The sequence below is a fragment of the Schistocerca americana genome, chromosome 1 (genome assembly GCF_021461395.2).
Source record: "Schistocerca americana isolate TAMUIC-IGC-003095 chromosome 1, iqSchAmer2.1, whole genome shotgun sequence".
Taxonomy (NCBI): domain Eukaryota; kingdom Metazoa; phylum Arthropoda; class Insecta; order Orthoptera; family Acrididae; genus Schistocerca; species Schistocerca americana.
Window position 1 is genome coordinate 801,465,540 of NC_060119.1, and position 23,214 is coordinate 801,488,753.

General features: G+C 36.8%; 1 protein-coding gene across 2 annotated transcripts in view; it reads right to left on the reverse strand.

The window, feature by feature from the left end:
- Window positions 1-11,616: 11,616 nt before the first annotated feature.
- The window catches only part of LOC124612637 (ecotropic viral integration site 5 ortholog), a 174,657-nt gene continuing 163,059 nt past the window's right edge, over window positions 11,617-23,214 (reverse strand). The window contains exons 18-19 of one of the 2 annotated variants that reach the window (XM_047140946.1): window positions 21,986-22,032; window positions 14,046-14,180 (exon numbers count right to left, since the gene is read on the reverse strand). In XM_047140946.1, coding sequence (XP_046996902.1) covers window positions 14,174-14,180; window positions 21,986-22,032 — 54 coding nt within the window. In that variant the 3' untranslated portion in view covers window positions 14,046-14,173. Of the gene's footprint in view, window positions 14,181-21,985; window positions 22,033-23,214 lie in introns of both variants that reach the window. The other variant, XM_047140938.1, reaches the window with a different exon arrangement.

Here is a 23,214-nt window from a genome sequence, read left to right on the forward strand (position 1 = left end):
AAAAAAAAAAAAAAAAAAAAAAAAAAAAAAAAAAAAAAAAAAAAAAAAAAAAAAAATTGTGCACCTCTGTACCTCATAGCATAAGAAAGTTTAATATTTGTGATATACACACACTGTTTGGTTATGCAACAAGTATAACCACTTTCACTTAAATCAGAAAAATTACAAATAATTCTTAATTTTGATGCACAACCTCTTGTAGCACGTACCTCCTGAACTACCTTCACACCACTATTGCTGCATTCCTCACACTGCAAAGCTTTATTTAATAGTTCAGATAGAGCAGGGTGTTCAACAATACTCGTAACACCTCTATATTATCAGCATTAATACTATCAAGCCCATTGTCCAAATATTTCAGTTTTAGATCTGAAGCACTTGGAGTAGTTGAAGCTGATTCAAGTGTTGTATCACATTGTATTTCAGTATCAGCAGGGTCAATCTGTCTGGTGAACGATTTCCATAAAATTTACATTGTTTAACAGCAAACTTCTTAATTCGTCCCATTGATTTCAAGTGAAATAAGAAACTCATGCACAACAGTTACTTCACTATAAACAAAATATTTGTGCCAAAACTTCAGCAAACAAATACTAAAGTCTCTGTATAAATAAAAAATAAGCAAATGAAAAGCTTCTGCAGGTCAGCCAATTTAAGGGATTAGAAAGTAAAAAAAAATAAAAAAAAAATTTAAAAAAATCAGACAAATGAGAGTAAAACTTTATTTTTAAAAAATCGGATTGTGCGCCATGGGGATGTTGTGGTGCGTGCAGCCACTTTTAAATTCCTCTAATTTTGGTACTCTCTGTGGTCCTTTTTCTTGGGAGTAAACTTTTTCTGGTCCAGAAAACTACGGAGAAAGTTTTAAGACAAAAATTAAAAATTCGATTTTTTAACAGTTATTCACGTGCAAGTCTCCTTAAGCAATTTCGGGAAATCACAGAAAACCTAAATCTGGACAGTCAAATGGGGGGATATGGTGGAGGGCAGATGAGGACATGGAGGGAGGGGGGGGGGGGGGGTCAGAGAGGAAGCGGTTGGGGAGTGAGAAGTATGTGTTGGGGGGCGGAGGAGGAAGAAAAGAATTAGGGTTCAGTTTGATGATGATGATGATGATGATGATGATTATTATTATTATTATTATTGCAGGAATAATGTTCAGGAACACACAAGAAGATCAAAGGCTAGCACAAGTTTTATTGAGACACAGTGCATCATATGGCCAAGTAAAAAGTGAAGACAATTTTTTGTAATAAAATTAAAACTTATAGACTGTCATCCTAGAAGAATGGAAAAGCAGCAGCCTGTCACATTTGAGGCTTCATGCACTACACCATGGATCTTAATTTAAAATTATTGTAAATTACAGGTGGAACATAATGCCCACATGACAGGTCACTACAGACCAAATAGGAGTATGTTGCAATGGTGGCAGGAGAAGGCATTAACAAGGTCTGGTGTGACAAGGAAGTGTGGGAAGACAGGGAAGAGTGTATGGAGTATGTTGCAATGGTGGCAGGAGAAGGCATTAACAAGGTCTGGTGTGACAAGGAAGTGTGGGAAGACAGGGAAGAGTGTATGACGGGGAGGTGGCCGTTGTCTATGTAATGCACCATATAGGGAGCACTAGGATAAATTCTCACAAAAAAGTGCAAGGGACAGAGAGAAAAGCTAAGCCAAATGGAAGAGATATGGAAAAAAATAAACTTGGGTGAAGCAGAAAAGATCCAAGGAGTGTGGTGCTATGACTGCGGGCCAAAGTATGGTTTAGAATAACAATGACAGAGGAGAGATGGAAGGGTTGTAGAGGCAATTAAGTCAATAATATGGAATGGTAGACATTGTGGTCAGCGGGGGTGAGAGAGTGAAGGATATGTTCGAATAATTCATTTGGCTGGATAATTGGTTCTTGGCCAGTGTGTACAGTGGTGTAACATTGTATGTAGATTCCACTGTGCCCAAAAACTCAGATAGTTATTGTTCTTTCCTCTTTCTATTGTTACATAGCAGTATATTCTCACATGTGTGTACAAAATCATTTTTGAAACTCTTGGGCAATATGTACAACTACCAATAGGCCTGCTGCAGGCTGGATGATCCGTCTAAAGAACTGGCCAACAAATTGCATGTGAAATGTCCATTGTACAAAAGCATATCGACATGCACCTGGCCTCTTATGGTTTAGTGGTGGACACAATGCAAAGGATGAATTACACAAGTTTATGTTTAGTGATTCTTCCTTGGTATAAAAAGTTTGCAAATGGACTATCAGCCAGAAGAGCAGCAACTGCTAGAGGTCATAAGGCAATGACATACAAAGCCAAACTTCAGGCATCCCACTATGGAGAGCCATAGCTTACCCTGTACCCCATTTGACTGTTGAACAGTGTGAACATATCCAGAACATCAAGCAAACAGTTCAATATCAGAAAGAGATGCTCTTCCTAACAGATATTTCTCACATTACTCAGCAGACACCTAGATATTCAGAAACTTCTCTGACCAGCACACATACCAGACTAGTCTCCTAGTGGTGTCTAGTCTGGTCTACATTACTAAAAACATCTTGACTAATTGTAGCAACAGGTGCAATAATTTTATTGTGTTCTATAATAGATATCCATAGATCGTTTGTTTTAAGGAAGTTGAATTTCCAATACTATTTGTTATTGTTTGTAGCTATTCTTTCCTGGCTATGCACCAGAATGGCATTTGAGCTTTGTGTAATTGGCAGTATAAAAAAAATGATCGTACCTTCATCATTGTGCACATATTCATCCTCATTACACCGGTGGGAAATGCACACACTTGAAGCAATGAAGTATTTATTAATGTATTATGCATGCTGTACACATGTGATTATAGCACACTTGAATCTCTTTAACAATAATTTTGGTACAGTAGAACTTAGATTATCTGCATGATTTGGGACTGAATTTGACCAGGATAATCAAATATTGCGATAAGTCAGTAAATCATGAAAACAGGACATTTCTTAAAAAGCTAAACCTGTGTATACATACTACTGATTATTAATTTAATGACCACAAAACAATGTTGTTTGGATTTTGTACTGTTCTACGTTACATACAATGTAAGTTCTTGAACATATCAGTTAGTCAGTTGTTTTGCTGTCTTTAATTTTTTTGTGCTGCAAAGTCTCACATCCTCTTCTATGACTATCTTCATTAAGATTACAGAACTAAATCATAACTCCAGTGAGCTGTTACCTGAAATCCAAGTATCTAGGTCATCAATTATCCACTTTTGCTGGCCACCAAACTCCCCAGACATGAATATTATTGAGCATAAATGTTCAAACTTAAAGCACACTAGAATATATTTAATTATATGTATCCTAGATGGAATATAAACAACTGAAGCAGTTAAGGTAATAACTGAAAATACAGTTGAGCGGTTCAGTCCACCACATATAGGCATGTAAACAAGATACAATATTGATGAGCTTTTTAGCAAAATAATATATATAGTTATAATATAGGGAAACATTCCACGTAGGAAAAATATATCTAAAAACAAAGATGATGTGACTTACCAAATGAAAGTGCTGGCAGGTCGACAGACACACAAACAAACACAAACATACACACAAAATTCAAGCTTTCGCAACAAACTGTTGCCTCATCAGGAAAGAGGGAAGGAGAGGGAAAGACGAAAGGATGTGGGTTTTAAGGGAGAGGGTAAGGAGTCATTCCAATCCCGGGAGCGGAAAGACTTACCTTAGGGGGGAAAAAAAAGGAAAAAAGGACGGGTATACACTCGCGCACACACACACACACACATATCCATCCACACATATACAGACACAAGCAGACGTATTTTATCTCTCTGTGTGTGTGTGGGGGGGGGGGGGGGCAGATGGATGGTGGATATGATGATTTGTTGTATGCTGTACCTCTGCTATTTCTCTGCCACAAAATGCGTGGATAGTACATAGCTTTAAGTTTCACAATGTTAACAAAAAGGAGAGATTTCTTATATTTTGTATGAATATATGGTGCTGGAAAAATGTATGTTGTCTTTTCTGTTTTTAGTTACAAGCGTTGGGTGTGGCAGTGATGGAAGAAACAGTCTTTCTGTCATAACACAACCATTGTCACTGGGCAAATGGGTGTCAGATCAACAGTAGTTTTCCAGAGAACACATCCTGAAGCAACTCACCCAATACCGCATTAATAACAACGACAAAAGAAAAAAAATGTACTTTGAACTGTAAAATTAAACAATGTGTTCAGTTCATGTTCAGCCTTGGCCATGATTCTGGAAGGAATTGATGCACTTTGTTCATGTTTGACATGGAAATATAACCAGGGTGTTTAAAAGTAATGCAATAAAGATTCAAAAACTGAAGATTTTAATCCTACCAGAAGAACATTTGCATGAAAGTTTTTTTAGATCAAGTAAAGTTGTCTAGGTTAAAGGGCCATTTAAAATTTCTCACAAGAACTGATGCCAGATAGTAACATCTTTGAATTATTGAAGTTATCCTGAATTTGATATGATTTTATTTCAGAATATTGGGGTGAAAGTGTTATGAAGGGTACTTTTGCAGGGCTAGACTGACTATTTCAGTTCTGGAATGAAGAAAAGTGAATTTAACTGTGAAAAAGAATTTAAGTGGCATTCCAAAATAAGAATACAGACATTATCTTTGCTAGTAACTTAAAGCTTAAACAAGCAACAACACTAATATCATAGGATATTACAGATTACAACAGATATGGTATTAATGCTGAATATTGTGGTGCCTAGGGAAGAAGGACTTACGGTCAAATAAGGCAGAAGGGATAGATAACATTCCATCAGAATTTCTAAAATCATTGGGGGAAGTGGCAACAAAACGACTATTCACGTTGGTGTGTAGATATATGAGTCTGGCGATATACCATCTGACTTTCGGAAAAGCATCATCCACACAATTCCGAAGACAGCAAGAGCTGACAAGTGCGAGAATTATCGCACAATCAGCTTAACAGCTCATGCATCGAAGCTGCTTACAAGAATAATATACAGAAGAATGGAAAAGAAAATTGAGAATGCGCTAGGTGACGATCAGTTTGGATTTAGGAAAAGTAAAGGGGACGAGAGAGGCAATTCTGACGTTACGGCTAATAATGGAAGCAAGGCTAAAGAAAAATCAAGACACTTTCATAGGATTTGTCGACCTGGAAAAAGCGTTCGACAATATAAAAATGGTGCAAGCTGTTCAAGATTCTGAAAAAAGTAGGGGGTAAGCTATAGGGAGAGACGGGTCACATCAACATGTACAACAACCCAAGAGGGAATAATACGAGTGGATGATCAAGAACGAGAGTGCTCGTATTAAGAAGGGTGTAAGACAAGGCTGTAGCCTTTCGCCCCTACTCTTCAATCTGTACATCGAGGAAGCAATGATGGAAATAAAAGAAAGGTTCAGGAGTGGAATAAAAATACAAGGTGAAAGGATATCAATGATACGATTCGCTGATGACATTGCTATCCTGAGTGAAAGTGAAGAAGAATTAAATGATCTGCTGAACGGAGATGAACAGTCTAATGAGTACACAGTATGGTTTGAGAGTAAATTGGAGAAAGACGAAGGTAATGAGAAGTAGTAGAAATGAGAACAGCGAGAAACTTAACATCAGGATTGATGGTCACGAAGTCAATGAAGTTAAGGAATTCTGCTACCTAGGCAGTAAAATAACCAATGACGGACGGAGCAAGGAGGACATCAAAAGCAGACTCGCTATGGCAAAAAAGGCATTTCTGGCCAAGAGAAGTCTACTAATATCAAATACCGGCCTTAATTTGAGGAAGAAATTTCTGAGGATGTACGTCTGGAGTACAGCATTGTATGGTAGTGAAACATGGACTGTGGGAAAACCGGGAACAGAAGAGAATCGAAGCATTTGAGATGTGGTGCTATAGACGAATGCTGAAAATTAGGTGGACTGGTAAGGTAAGGAATGAGGAGGTTCTACGCAGAATCGGAGAGGAAATGAATATGTGGAAAACACTGATAAGGAGAAGGGACAGGATGATAGGTTGTCTGCTAAGACATGAGGGAATGACTTCCATGGTACTAGAGGGAGCTGTAGAGGACAAAAAACTGTAGAGGAAGACAGAGATTGGAATACTTCAAGCAAATAATTGAGGACGTAGGTTGCAAGTACTACTCTGAGATGATGAGGTTAGCACAGGAAAGGAATTCGTGGCGGGCCGCATCAAACCGCTCAGTAGACTGACGACCAAAAAAAAAACAATATCTTCAAGCTAAAAGCATTTCTTGTGGTTGCTTGCACAAGTTTGTTTGGCTCTATAATTTGTGAGTTGGTTCTAGACAATTTCAGACTGAATATTGAGGGACCAGAGATAGTAAACTGTGTCAAGCGTACACTACGTGAACATCTGTGAGTTTCTACAATGAAAAATAAATAAGACAGTGATAAGGCAGTCCAAATATTAAATATGACAACTACTACTAATGATGAAAAACTTAAGACCCCCTCTATTAGCCACCAAAACAAAACCTGTGACCTAATTAATTGTATCTCCAGAACTGTACAGTGGTCTGCGGCTGTTGTAGGAGTTGAGCATTGCAGCGGAAACAGCAAGAAAATGACAGGGTAGCATCTCTGGTGTATGCAGACCTACGGATCACTGTAAACAGCCTCCCCCCCCCCCCCCCCCCCCCCCCTTCCACACACACACACACACACACACACACACACACACACACACACACACACACACTTGGCAAGTTGGTGTGGGGGGGAGGAAGAGGGAGAGAGTGGGGAAGGGGTTGTGGCGGAAAGGGGGGGGGGAAGAGGGAGATGCACAAGTGGGAGAAGCATCAGGTGCATGGGATGGAAATGTGGTGCTCATGGGGCCACGTGTGGCTGTGAGAGTAGCACAGGATCCATCAAATACTGAGGGCAGGAATACTACTCGACTGCTGCTTCACAACCAGTGTCATCTGGACCATTCTCCCTAACACCAGCTTCTCTCAGTTAAGTAGGTGGGATCTGTCTTTGCATCAGATTCTTCAATCATATAATCCTCATGGCCTTGATCTCTCTTGACCGCTACTCTGTAATCATCACAGACCCTGCTCCCTGAGTTCTGTTCAACTCATTTTGCACCCTCCACTCTTCAACGTCTCTCCCCATTTGTCCCCATCATTGTGCCACAGCTAGCTCACTATGCCACATTCCTGTTCTATAAGCTTTCCACCTTTTGCTCCCAATCATCACCTACCCTTCCAAACTTTCCATTCCATCAAAGTCTCCTTTTCCCCTCAACCATACATTACCTCCTCTCATTCCATTGTTTTACTTGTCAGATCATCATTAACACTGGAATAATATAGATAAAAGAAATTTGCCTTTCAGGATCATTTGGTAGAAAAAAATTATGACTCTTACTGTACAGCTACCACGATTTCAAGGAAACTGGGTCATATCATCATCATCATCATCACAATAAGTTTGAAATAAAACAACGGAAGAGCCATCTTCTGATATAAATATGTTTTTGGAATCTTCTCGAAAGTCACCATTACTGAGCATACACGCATCAATACTTTCCCTTGCCTAACACGTATTACAATTTAGGTATGGGAAACTATTGTTACATTATTAGTAAAAATATTGTTATGAGTCACATAATATTTTTACTGACAATTTTACTATGAATTTTTGTTATTGGTTGGTTGGTTGTTTTGGGGGAAGAGACCAAACAGCGTGGTCATCGGTCTCATCGGATTAGGGAAGGATGGGGAAGGAAGTCGGCCGTGCCCTTTCAGAGGAACCATCCCGGCATTTGCCTGGAGTGATTTAGGGAAATCACGGAAAACCTAAATCAGGATGGCCGGACGCGGGATTGAACCGTCGTCCTCCCGAATGCGAGTCCAGTGTAATTTTTGTTATTAACTGACTTTTTACTTATTCATTCTTCAGTCTTATTATTTCTGTTTCTGAATGTAACCTAGTTTCCTATTTGGCAAATAGTCCGTGTATATAATGCTATATATCGAAGGTTCTCTGTACAAGTAAACAGTAGAATATTCATGACTTTTCTCAAACAAATTCCAGACAGAATAACATATCGAGACTACTAGAAAAGCCACAATTTTTCTCATAGGTACGTGTTAGCTATTTATGTGCCAGACAGAAACACATAAAATATGACGATGCTGACGCGCGTGCTACATAGGAAATTACAACTACTCGATTTAGTCGAGTCAACTGATGAAGGAAATGAACAAATAGTGTGTGGGCTGACTGGTGGGGTTGGCAATGCGTGCAGCCTACGCCCCCCAAGAAGGAGGGGGAGGGGGGGGATTGGGCACATCCCCCCAAATGTATCCGCCACTGCACTTGCATTTGCAGGTGTGTGGGTGTTGTTGTGCCTATCTGCGACTCAGCATCTATGCTAAATGGTGAGTTGTTAAGTTTGAAATACTAGGGTTGGAACTTTAATAGTGGCAACTATTTATTCACAACCGATACAAAAGAGTTACATGTTTGCTCCTGTTACTGTCCTTCAAAGTAGTCACCAGAATTGTGTAGAACCTGTTGCCAGCGATGTGGAAGGCATAGTATACCCTTAGCAGAGCCTGTTCTGTTGATGGTGCAAATGGAGAGGTCTGCTGCCTGTCAAATCTCTGGAACAGTTCTGAAGGAAATGCCACGAAGTGGTTCCTCCATCTTTGGAATCAAATCAAAGTCACAAGGACTTAAGTCCGGGGAGTATGGTAGATGGTACAGTACTTCCCAGTCCCATCGACTGAACAGAGCAGCCGCAGCTTGCGCTGTAAGTGCCTGCGCACTGTCGTGCAAAATGATGGGTGGGATGCACAAAAAGTGTCACCACTTCTTTCGCAAAGCTGGTAGCTGGTGATGCTCCAAAAACGAACAGTAATACTGTGCATTGACGGTCTGCCATGGAGGAATGTAATGTGTTAGGATAACATCATCACAGTCGTATACAAGAATCACCATAACTTCAGACCGCTCCATTCGCACCATCAACAGTACAGGCTCTGCTAACGGTATACTACGCCTTCCACATTGCTGGGAAAAGGTTCTACACAATGCTGGTGACTACTTTGAAGGACAGTAACAGATGCAAACATGTAACTCTTTTGTATCAGTTGTGAATCAATAGTTGCCACTATAACCAAACATTCATGAACCATAAAATGTCCTTTGGAGTTACTGGTTTACTCATCTTTGTCAAGTTATTTACAGTCTGCTTCATTAATTCCATCATCTGCTATTAGATGCTGGTAGAAGGCACAGGACACGTGGTATATAAACCAGTAATTGACACCATAGGCTCCAGCTTGTGCAAGATGAAAACCACCGCCTTCCATCTAGCAAATTCCAATGTTAAATGTTACATAAGCAGTACTTAAATTGTATCATTCGATGGATATTTCCTATATGAAATCCCTGAATTTGCACTCTTTAACAAGTACTTGCTGTCCATCAGCAGCCATCTTTCTGTGAATTCCAGACACTGTAATCCTCTCACCAAGTGACAGAAATATTTTTCCTTTTTTTGTATTCTTACTACCTGAAATGGTTTATACTTCTTAAGTTTTGATGGTAGTTACAGACAGACACATGAATACCATGCATGTACCCCAATTTTTCAATGACAGCAAATCTCCATTTGGGATAAGATTCCAATCTATTCTCTTGCATCATTGCTCAGAACTCCTTACCCTTTTGCTAACTAGAAAGTCTGGATTTTCACTGCCACAACTTACAGAATACAGGGTGATTCAAAAAGAATACCACAACTTTAAAAATGTGTATTTAATGAAAGAAACATAATATAACCTTCTGTTATACATCATTACAAAGAGTATTTAAAAAGGTTTTTTTTTCACTCAAAAACAAGTTCAGAGATGTTCAATATGGCCCCCTCCAGACACTCTAGCAATATCAACCCGATACTCCAACTCGTTCCACACTCTCTGTAGCATATCAGGCGCAACAGTTTGGATAGCTGCTGTTATTTCTCGTTTCAAATCATCAATGGTGGCTGGGAGAGGTGGCCGAAACACCATATCCTTAACATACCCCCATAAGAAAAAATCGCAGGGGGTAAGAGCAGGGCTTCTTGGAGGCCAGTGATGAAGTGCTCTGTCACGGGCTGCCTGGCAGCCGATCCATCGCCTCGGGTAGTTGACGTTCAGGTAGTTACGGACAGATAAGTGCCAATGTGGTGGTGCTCCATCCTGCTGAAATATGAATTGTTGTGCTTCTTGTTCGAGCTGAGGGAACAGCCAATTCTCTAACATCTTCAGATACTGTAGTCCAGTTACAGCAGCACCTTCGAAGAAAGGTGACGCTGACGCCTAGTCAACAGCGCCTCAAGCGAACAAATGTACAACTAAATGAAACTTTATAGCTCCCTTAATTCGCCGACAGATAGTGCTTAGCTCTGCCTTTTGTCGTTGCAGAGTTTTAAATTCCTAAAGTTGTGGTATTCTTTTTGAATCACCCTGTACATTACACTATTCTTTATGCTTCTATTCAGCATCTCACCACAGCATCGAACTATAAATGCTCCACTTTTGTCTGGGATATGACATCCTTACTTCAAGAGGGCCAAACAACGTAACCTTGTTGCCCACAAGGTCGAGTTAAAGATTTTTCTTGTGTTATTGTCTGCAGTGCTATGTAGTTTTCTGACATGTCAAGACGAATTAATGTTTTCACCAAGTCAAAACTGAAAATAAATGTTTCCACTGTTTCATTCTTTGCTTTTCTGAGGCTCTCTCTAGCTGTGCCTACCTTCCGGAGTCCAGGTCAGGAGCACTGTTGAAATGTTTTCCTTTGTCCTTCATTTTCAGTCAATTCAATTTTAAATTATTCACATGTTTTGGAGCAAGTAGAAACAGATCAAAATGTTCATTAAAGTAATGTCTGTAGGCCCACTCTTCAATATGCTGCAATTCTCTAATGTTTAATTTGGGAGAATGATCTTTCTTGTGAAAATTGTGGTATCATCCTCCTCATAAATACACTGTGAAGGTATTTCTTTTTTCTTGCTTTTTTTATTCTTTCACATGATCTGCGAGGTTCCTTCACTTCTTCAGCATTCTCTTTACTAGTACAGTCATTCCTACATTTATAATTAGCTGAATCAAAAATTTACTTTATTTTTGCCCAACATGTTAATCACTTTGTATACTGTATGTCTTTCCTGGGTCTGTAAACAACTTTTGTACAGTGTCAACATGTTTACACAGACTTTTTCTGACACTGACTGTTTCTGCTTGCTTCTTTTTATCACACTCAGGTTATCATCATTTTTAAAACTGGTGGTTCATAGATTGTAAGTGGAAATATTGTAATTATTCACAGCAGCACCAATTTCTGTGACATAACCAAAAGACTAGAGGAGAATTACACATTTTTGTTGCCTCAGTAACACAAACATGCATCAGTATCACTGTGGCTTTCTGCGGGAGAGCCTACTGTAACACTGCTATTGCAATATGAAGTTACATTCTAAAATTAACACTGCACTTTTAAGATAATCATAAAATCCAGAACCATTATGTCATGAAGGATAGGCAAAGCTTAATCACAAACCTTTCATTTTTTAAATTTTTTTTATTGACTAAACAAATCACCAGCCACTCTTGCAGGGAAATGGACCCATTATTTTCAACAGTAATTAATTTACAAATGAGACACAGAAAGCAAACAACTAATCAGAACAGGTACAGAAAAAAATGTTGAAGTACTGCCTATGCCTAGTAGCTAAAATGTTAAGCTAATTCTGGAACTGATACCACTGCATTGATCAAGGCTGAGCACTACTCACTTTTTGGAATGAATGAGATTTTTAAAACAAACAGGATGCCACTTTAGTATTAAATATCATTAACAGTTCTAAATGCTTGTTTTAAAAAAAGTAAGTACATTTCTAAATTAAATGGTTGAATATGTAGATTTAACAGCCTTTGCTATGCAAATTAATGAGATATATATTACCTTTGCTACAATGACACTTCCTGCATACATTTAGTACTTCAAACAAAAGTTTTTAAAAGATCAGCAGTTCTAAACTTCTCCTTTAAATGTAAAAACCACTACATTTACTTGAGTATTACCAATCCTGCTGCTAATATCCACCTATAAACAAAATCAACTATCAAGTACACAGTGATAATACTGAAACCACAATGTTGCAATTTGGCATGGCTGTATAACACTGTAGACAGTAGCCACATATACAGGTAAACATACGTATCACAGCACCTTGTCTCATCCTGTCAATCATTGCACTGTCGGCCTAACTACAGCCATTTCTGGCTGCTCCATCTAATAAGTGTTATTAAATAATTTACACATGACACATGTAACACATATAAACATTGAATATAGTTTACAGCACAGAATGAAAATACTGTCACACAGACTCACTGACAAATGCACAGTTATTTCCTGGTCCTCTCATTTTGAAGCACAGGAACAAATGTTTTCAGTTCCCATGCAGTAAATCACTATTTTTCAGACTGATGTCATGAAAGTCACACCATTTGTATTCTGACAATCAAACACTAAATAGGCTATCCACAAAATTCAAGACAAATCATTTTTCACAATGACAGTATAATTTTTGTTGTTAAGTACACAAAAGGCTGACTTCAGCTGCATTTCTAACCACTGAAAGCAAGTCACCAAAAATGACAAATAGGTGTCTTAACTAACATTCCACAAAAACTCCTGCTTTAAATTATAATTTTGTTTTTAACGGGTGTCAACACCAACAAAAAATTTAGTTTATTACAGAAATAGCACCATTTCGTTATGAATTCTGTATGTGTATGCTCTTAAGTAAAATTAATGCTGTCTCAAATAAATCTGACAGATGCTTCTGAAATCACAGTAGTTTGATGTCTATTAGTTCCCGTATTGCAGAATATAGAGTAACAGTGATTATTGGAGCAGTACTTAAGTTTGCACAAAAAATCAAAATATAATCATAGAAATAATGGCTACTAGATCTTAGCAACTATCTCACTGCCACACAAGAATTAATTCCATAAAAGGAAGGCTTTATTCAAAACTGATTGCATAGTATTTCATAAGATTGTGTCATACCACCCCCCTCCCCCTTAGTGGCAACTAATAATACAAATGTGAAAAATATACTCCTCTGAGAAGAGTGAAATAGATTATGTAAAGCCAAATATCACTTCATATTTTCATGATGGAACAACAGGACCAATATTCTTTCATGAACTGAGGAACTGACCAAAACAAAGCCCACTTCATCATAAATCGCTGAACAGTCACAGCTGCCATGAAGCCAAACAACGACAGGAACAAAATTTAATACATTGGAAAATCAGTTATATAAAGCTCTTTAGTCTCAAGAAGCTGCAGATTTGGATAGTATAAAGCTTATAAATTAGAGTTATAGAAACCAAACAATGGCAGGACTGTAAGTTACACAGTTGTTACAATTATCACAATAACATCAGAAATTAAGAAACCTCAAATCTGAGTGAACCACAGTAATGAAAAGAAAACTTTTATATAATGGATTTAACAGAGCTCAAAAGTCTATCGAAACGTTGATTAATATTCAGTCAATAATCACATGAATATCAAGTTCATTGCAAAGATCTGTAAAGTGGATCTGCTACGCAGAACATGAAAAAAGTTTTTGATGTCAGCGTGTGCCGAGGATAACTGCTGACATTTACTTATAAATGCACAATGATTTGTTTGTAGGAACATAACATCATTGTTTATTAGCAGGAAGGTGACTGCAGTTCTACCGAGTCCAGTTCAGTTCGAGAGAATTAGATGCCTTTCTCAAACAATTCCTAAAAGTTTGAGTACACTGCAAGTTATCCTTCCAGGTCAGCGAGGAGTTCCAGCTTCTGCTGAAAGAACGAAAGTGCTGTTGCACATACAGTTTGTGCGGACGGTGGTGAGCCTTCTGGGCATCAGGCCGAACCTGCCGGCCAGCGGCCATGGTCAGACCTCAGGACTTGGAGCTTCACTGCCACTACCATTAAGGTGGAGATGAAGATCAGATGGCTCATCATGCTCACTCTCTGTATCCACTGATGCTGAGCGTGAGGCTTGTGATCGGGTACCTCCTGTCCACCGCTCTTTCCAGCTTTCTAGCCTCATGATCTGAAAATTGTGTACAGATTTTAATTAATACTGTGACACTCAATGTAAAATAGGAATACTGTTGCAATAATGTAACAAACAATACAAAACTTGATTATTAACATGATTACTACTATTTTCTGTACACTGCCATGGGTAACTTACATTCGACTATGAAATTATATGGATAATTACACCAAAAAAAGAAGTGAGTGATATGGCAGCGAATGGAAACATACTCAGAAAGAGATAGTGTAAAGGCCTAAAACAACCACGCTGCTTCAGGTTTTCTGCAGCTTCACTATGTGATTCCTAAGTAGTTTTGGCATTGAGAACATGGTCAGATCCTTCCACTGGGTTTGGTGAAACTGAGGTCAACATCTAAGCCACTTTTGGTCCACGGGATGTTCAAACATTTAAACATAATTCTTAATAAATTGATGTAGAGTTGTGACAGTAACTTTCTGCAGTCTTAATGCAGGGCCAGACATTGTTAAGCAGGAAAATCATAGAAAGTGACCACTGTTAGCTTCTAATAATATATTTCTCACAAGGGTGTGCTCGAGTTGCCATTCCTCAAAGAACCAGAGTTCTTTTGCAACTTAATGCTTCCTCTATGTGATTAGTAACTATTTATCCATCCCAAAATCTAAGGTCAAGAATTTTTTGGCCTATTCTACTTACTACTCAGAATGTCACCTATCAAATGTAGGTTTATATAATTTTTTGTCTGTGTATTAACTCCAAGAAAATAATATCAGATGGAACATTTATAAGAACAAAAGGAGTTAGCTGAAACTTTGTTGGAAGAATTATCTTATCCTACACTGCAAAGATATGAGGAAACCACTGAAAATCTAAATCATAGTGGCTGCAGTACGACCAAAATAAAATATTTTCCCTCTAATAAGGAGAGCACTTTACCCTTTCACCACTCAACACCATTTGTACCATAGAGCCACTGTCACAGCTTTTAACTGCCATTCTTTTACAATGATTTCAAATGATGACTCAGTGAGTATGTGACATCAGAAATACAATTAGTCTTTGAAGAGAATTTAAAGCAAAGGATGCATCTTAGTAATGAAACATCTATGGTATATGAGCAGAAGGCATTTAACTGCTCCTCATGCAAGCTCAGGATTCTGTATCTTCCTTTTAAGACATTCACACACAAAATGGATCAGTCAATAATGAAAGTAAAGATAATCATCATTCTGCAACAGTGAAAGTCTTATAATTTTGCTACTAACTACAGTTTTTGATTCCAATTAACTGTTACAGGGATGAGATAAATTTAACTAAAATAAGAAATCATTTCAGAAACAAAACATATTTCTCAAAGAACCTTTCTTTGCATAGCAACAGAAACATAAGGCAACAAATCCGTGCATGCCCATAACCTAGGGGTACATTAGATGACAAAACAGAAAACCAACATCTAATAACTTACATTTATTACAATAGTGGCACATCTCCCTTCACACTGCACTACAAACAGGCATGCATTACATAACAAACATTTGATGTTTTTTCCACCTTTTACTTTGGCAATGTCAATGGAAGGCATTACAAATCTGACACAACTAACTAATCAAAGAGTACTGTGTTTAAGATTGATCAGGGATTGAGGAATACAAGATAACCTAAACTCATTATTTAAAAAATGAATTTGAATTCTTTAAATTTATTGTGTTTCGATTTTTTCCAAGATTAGTTTCATAATATTCATTTCTGAAACTATATAGATCCTGTCCCAACACATCACATTAAATAGTTTACATGATACATTTTTAACACTACGGGGCCATCTTCATAAACCAAATACACTGGCCAATCAAACTATTTTTGGCTCCAAGATTTTATTCAGACCTGATAAGAAATTTCTTTCAGAATGCATAATTACTCTTATAGTCCATACATTTTGTGATACCTTTAAAAATTCATTACAAAAACTACTTTATGAGGAAATGAGATTAACCTACAAATTGGTTATAATTTTATTGAGTAATACTGTCATTTATCTATTGTGGTCGCTACACAGTTTTACAACAATACAGCTCCCACAAACCACAGTTTTAGCAGTTTTTCCTGGATGGAAATGTGTCTCAGCTTGCAGTGGCCACTGACGAACTACTTTGTACATAGTAATTAAATTTTGAGGGAAGGCATCTTGTGATTTACTCTGTCACAGCCAAACAATTTGAAAGAATATTCTGATATTATAAAACCTTAATCTTACTCTTGATCCAGAAGACAGATCCAATTTTGTCACATAAAAAAGTGCAGAAACTTGACTTCTTTAGTAACAAAAAGTGATTAGCATGAAAATGATGTATAGACAATCATTCCAAAATACAACTTCCAATTAACAATATTCAAAATTAGTCCTCTCATGAAGTATTTACTTTAAAATGATATTAAAGAACTATTCTTTAAATTTGCATGCAACATATATATATGATTACGGTGCATGTAAACAGACACTGCCATACTGGATGGAAAGATAACTATGCAAGGAAGGGGGAAAAGTAGTGTTGACATGAGAACTGTAAGAAAAAATAGTCATCACATACAACAGTTCAAAATGCCCATGAGTATGCTAAAACAGAAGTGATGGTGTTTGTTTCACCTTTATTAGAAATTAAATTCTTTGCCTTTCTATCCATAGTTAGACAACAATCCATCATAAAAACTGCTAATGCTTGCATACTTCAATGTCATTATTTTGAAGTCATTACAAAATATGCAATCCAGCTATATTTTTGAAAAGTGTTTTACATTTGATTCTGATGTAAAAGTATGCTGTATCTTATACACCTCATGATCATATTAGTAAACATTTGAATTCAACAGAATTAAAACAAGTATACACTGCCAAAATTAAGTCTTAGCATCTTAGCAACCCTTTTCGAAGTCCTAATTTCACAACAATGATGAAAGGTACTTTTTGATATCTCACACAGTAAGGAGATTCAGGTTTAATGCTAACTGATGACCAAGTCATTGGAGACAGACCACAGGTGCACACTTGAAAGGATTTAATAGAAAATTTGTTCTGACTTTCTCAAACGAACCATCCTAGCTCTCATGTTTAGTTATTTGGGGAAATCATGGAACATCTGAATTTGAGAATTCAGATTTGGATTTGAAAGTCATTCCAACAGAATATAAGTAAAATGTTTTGAACAGTGAGCCATGTTACCTGATGGCAACATTCACTGGAAAGACCATTGGTTCATTTCAGTATCATAACTGTCTTCTTATTAATAACTGGCAGGCTGCAAATTGTTGGTTGCAGCTCATACAGTGCTAAACCTAATCAGTTCTCTGATCTAATTTCAAAAGAGGAGAAACAAATTGCATAACAATTTTCCCATGTTCAGTTCTACTGCCAAAATATATTGACTACTACTGTATGACAATCTAACAATATATACTAACATTGTGGATTCTGTATGGTCTATCTTCACAGATACTTCATACAACTGTTTTTGGAGTTTTGCACAATTAAGGTCAATTACAATGAAGTCAACCCTCAGAAGATTCCGAGTTTTCTTTCAGACCTAAAAGATTTTTCATCTTAAGTCCCTTCAAATTAAGTGTGATTCCTTAATTTGAAACTCTTCAAATCAACCATTTCAAAATTCGAAGAGTAGAACATGGCATACCAAATCTAACAAAGAACCAGCACACCTTTGCATTTACGTAAACCAAGCCTGACGAATTGTAAGTGAACCACACACATGAAGACACTCCTAGTGGCAGAAGTTCACACTGCTATACAACATTAATATTCTCAGAAAGATAAAACCTTATTCAACACTTTGTATTTTTATGCAATTCCACCATTATATTTTACATCCATGGTTTGTAAAATACAGCAAATATTGCAACTTTGAAGAATATTTGACTTTCTCCAAGGTGTGAAAGAGCCCACCAGAAATTTGATGGCATAATCCACAATGTAATATGAACCTAAACCACCTGTGAAGTTCTGACAGAGGTGAAAGCCACACAGCATTACAAAGGATCTTACAATCTTTATTTCACACATATCATCTATTCCAACTGTTCACTGTCCGTAAGCTTTTCAACTAGTTTTAGATCACTATACCTTCAAGTCACATCAAAGTTTACTTCAAATGTTTCATGAAAATTTTCTGATTTTTATCAGATAATTTTCGATGTGACGACAAAATTGAAAACTTATAATGGCGAACAAAGTTACTTAAATCAATTTTTAGCACTGAAAATTACAAGCTGATAAAATACAAAAACTCCCAGAAACTGAGAGTAATGATTTTAACATCTTCATGATATGAACTCAGGAAGAAGTATATCACAGTCATTTTCTCGAGACACCCCCATAACTCCAGAATATTTTACCTGGTATTTTCCAACATTTGTTTTCTACATTTCTGAATGATAACTTCCAATTCTGATAGCACTTTAAGTAATATTATATTCAACCAACCACAAATACTCCACTTCATGATGTCACATATGCTTGGGGCCGACATAAATGATATCTGAGCCCCAATTCAATCATGTCACAAATCAAACTTGTTTATTTTATGCGTTTTGTTTTGATGGCTGTAGTTGATTCCAAGTTTCTGGTTCCAGAGTTTGTGTGTGCGATCAGTTTTTCTAACTTTTGCCATGTAAATACTGGTAGATCAAAACATTTCTTCACAGCATGTAATTATTTTCTAAAGTAACAAAGATGATCACAGTAACAACTGCTATTGGACATGTTTGGGCATGGTTGCCAACCAACATTTGAATAGCATTCACAGAAATTAAAAGCACTGCAGGTCAACAAGACCTATCACACCATCAATTCACTCCGAAGTGACACTTGGCATCTATCACAAATATATTTAAGAACAGCCCTCTCCCCACCAGTTTAAGGGATGTGAGGTCACAAAAACAAAGTATTAACATGTACTTAATGACATAGTTAATTTATACTGGTATTAACTTAAAAAAATTTTCTTTTGCATATCAAATTTGTTTGAATATCTGTTAAAGTGGTTGCAACCACACTTGAGTCCACTATCATAACCTACCACCCTGTCTGCCATCTTAGCAAAATAAAATATGTGAAATTTTCATGAAATTTAAAATTACAGAGAATCACTTTGTAAAAAAGAAAAAAAAATTAAAGGAATTTTTGTGCTGATTCTTAAACAGGTCTTACAATTCTAAGAAGCTGTAATACTTTCCAAAACTAAGGAGAATTTAATGTTATTATTCATCTTTTAGTAATAGTATTCAGTTGATATGGCTGGGTTACAGTGTGAGATCATCATCTTTTGACGTTCAGCATTTGATGAACGAATGTTACTTTTCAAAACTGTCATTTTTGTACAAGAGATCCGTTTGTGAATCCATAATATACTTCTAGAATTTGTCAATGGAGTAGGTTCACCATGCAATGTATTATCCTGTTATGATCTTTATCCATTCTAGACCCTCATTTCTGGATAGCAAAATAGGGGTCCCTGTATTAAAATGGTTTCAACATTTGAAGCATTAGTTTATTAGAGGAACCCTAAAACACAATTTCAGGAGGCCTGTAAGATACCTATGGTATCTGTAAGCCATCACCAATTTTGTACCGTTGTTAGAAATAGGTCTTATGTATATGAAAAAGAAAATGGAATACACCGGATATAAATTGGTGTCAGGGTCAAGGATTTGGTTGCCAAGTGTAGCGATTGACTTTGCTTCAGTACCCAATATTCAATTATGAAATTACATCACAATTTATACAGCTGGATTTACCACAGCCTCTTCTCTCTCTTTCTTCACCCCCCCCCCCCCCCCCCCTTTCCTGTTGTCCCTTCTACCACTAGCACTTGCCTCAAACTATACCTTATTTCTTTAGAAATCAAGAGGTAAAGGTAACTGGAACAGAAGGGGAAGTGAGAATTCAAGCAACTTAAATGGCTGAGAAAATTAATCAACTTCTTGTTCATATAACTTCCCACTAGTTTACCAGTAACTGTATAAAAGGTGTGTTATCTTTCCTCACTGCAAATATGAATGTTTCCTCAAATCTGACAACTCCTTATTACAGAATTTTCTGTAGCTTAGAGATCATATTTTTGCTGATTACAAATATCACCATAAAAATAAACTGTGTTCATAAGTCCTGCCAGGCCCATGAATACCAGACTGACCGCTGTGTCATCCACCAAAAATGACGTCATTGGATGCGGTATGGAGGAGCATGGGTCAGCACACCAATGTTCTGGCTGTTGTCAGTTTTTGTGACCTTGAGCTGCTACTTCTCATTCTAGCAGCTCCTTAACTGGCACCACGAGGCTGAGTGCTCCCTGTTCCAGCCCTCCCAGCACAGAAAAATCCCTGGCAGTACTGGGAATCTCACCAGGAACCTTCGCTTGCCAGTTAAGGAGGTGGACCACAAATATTTTTATTCTTTTCTAAAATTTGCATTGAAAATGTGTGTGTTTTAGTTTGCCAGTCATCAGACATTTTTCTTCATTTTAATTATAACTTTTACCAAGACATTCAAGTCAGCTGTAACAGACGGTCCATCAGTTTCATTCTCTGGTCCAGTTTTGCAGTGATGGAGCCCAGTTTTGTAATACTTATATTCAATGGGTTTATAGATTTACAAATAATACATTGGATTTTTTCAATTACATTGTTATGGTTAAATTTTTCTTCCTGTGGTAGTAAACACAACCAACTGATACCAACATCATTGTTATTGTTCACTTTTATCAAAAGAATCCTATTAAATTATGAATTAATAATAAGGTTCTGGAAACATCTGTATACAGCGTAATTGTGTCATATAGTGTTTGTATAATAACCAGTTAACAATTCTGTAATTCTTGTTACGGTTATTTCATACTTTTATCATTTCAAAACATGTAGGGGAATTTTATGCTGATCAATGATGACAGAAAATTTTCTTATACTGGATTGTAATTCATAATCCAATTGTCAGTAGTGGAACAATGTAAAATTAAATTTTTCTCCCTTAATGTACACTCACTGCTCACTTGTTAAAATCATGCCAAGTAATAAATGCACATTACATTTACTACTACCCGTGGAGCATATTAAAAAAAAAAAAAAACACACACACACACACATTTAAATGTGTTCTTTCTCCTAACAGTTAGGATGAGAAACAGACTGTTTTGAAACTCGCACAAGCTGTTCCATTCATTGAATTCTACTTGTGAATCATAGTATCTTCTGTTCATTTAATGTTTCATAACTTCAAATACACATATCTAAGTCCATAATCAAGAATGACCGAAGAAACGTTCATTTCAAAGTAATAGTTATAACAAGATTTAATCATATCTGAAAATTTGCTATTTTTAACCGATTTTATAGTATGTTATTTGGTAGTGAAGGTATAGTTGATTCATACTGCTAATTAAATAGAAAAGCTGCCGAATTTTCAAAAAGGTCTAATCAGAACTCACAAATAGCTGTCATATTACAAGGACGTAATTCTAAAGTCTCAGCTACTCAACAACAATTGGCAGCCATCTTTCAGTGATGAATGCTAAGAATAAAAATGGCATCATCTACTCAGTACAGCTCTCCTATCAACAGAATAAATTTGCTCTGTCCAGTGACCTGCATAAATTTATGATTACAATATTGATTTGCTAGGATTGTCACTGTCAAAATATGCAACAGTGAATGTTGACTGGCAGAAAATAGGGTCATATGAGGGACTAGGATGGTAATGGTTAAAGGTAAGATGATACATGCAACTGAAGGTAAACAATTGGAGCCAAGTCAAGCAAGTAAGCTGTCTTTTCACTTACTCCAGCCATTTCCAGGGCTCAACGTCCGGGCTTGTGGGCGTGGGGAACTAAAGACACGCTTGTGTTAGTATAGCTACATATACACACACAAACACACAAATAATTTTTTTAAATTCCTGTTTCAGATGTAGCTACTATATAAAGCAGTTTATGATGACAAGAATGCCAATCAAAAACAACAGTGTTATCACTCTCAAAGTACAACAGTAAAGTGATTAAGCAAATTCTCATGTACAGCAGATGATACGAGAGGCAGCTGAAAAGTAACGCACAGTTACATATAATGCATGATCCGATGGATATGAGCAGAACTCTGCATGATTAACTTTTAACCGAAATTCAAAAAAAAGAGTTAGAACTGCTATTTATGTCAACTTTCTAATAAATAATGCCGTTGTGCAGTTAGGGAACATAATGGTTTTAAAAAAAGTGCACTGATAAAATCTTTAACTACTAAAATTATGACATCTAGTAGGAATAGCCAATTTCTATGGAGCTAAGTGTGAAGAGAGTTTTCATCAAATAGTTGGAATAAACAGTTTTTCATGAATTGTTGACAAAAAAGTTAATATTAAAGTGGCTTCGCATAGTGTGTGAAGTAGGTGATGAGAAACTCTGAGAACATTTAGAGTTTAAAAACACTATATTAAGGTACAACCACAGAGCTCTACATATTGAGTAATGCTATACACTTGCCTAATAAAACAGCCTCCTCATTTCTACACACTGAAAAATAGAATTTAAGAGATTGCTGTTGATAACTTTCCAAACATGGAGGACTCACAATTTAAATTACTGAGGTTACAAAAAAGAAAAGGAAAGTAATGGAATCACCTAAAATTACAGTTCTTGGTAATGTTCTGGCATTACAAAAGTACTTACGGACACATGAAGGAAGATTACATTTTAATGCTCTGTGGATATCATGTTTGTTAGAGACAGTAGTAGGTCAGATGGATATGATGAATGAAACTTATTGTGGCCTTATTAAGGTAGCTTCCCTGGCTAGATATTAATAAAGTGAGAACCTCGTGGATTCATGGCATTGTACCTGGTTTGTAAGTAATAAAAATGCAAAGCTCTGAGAAGTAATACTGAAATTCATATTTTTTGCCATGAGGTACAGGTACCTTAACAAAATCAACTATTCCATTCAAATGTAACTTTTTGTGAACGAGTAACTTTTCAGGCACCCCTCGTACAAAATAATTTCTCAGATTATTATTCTT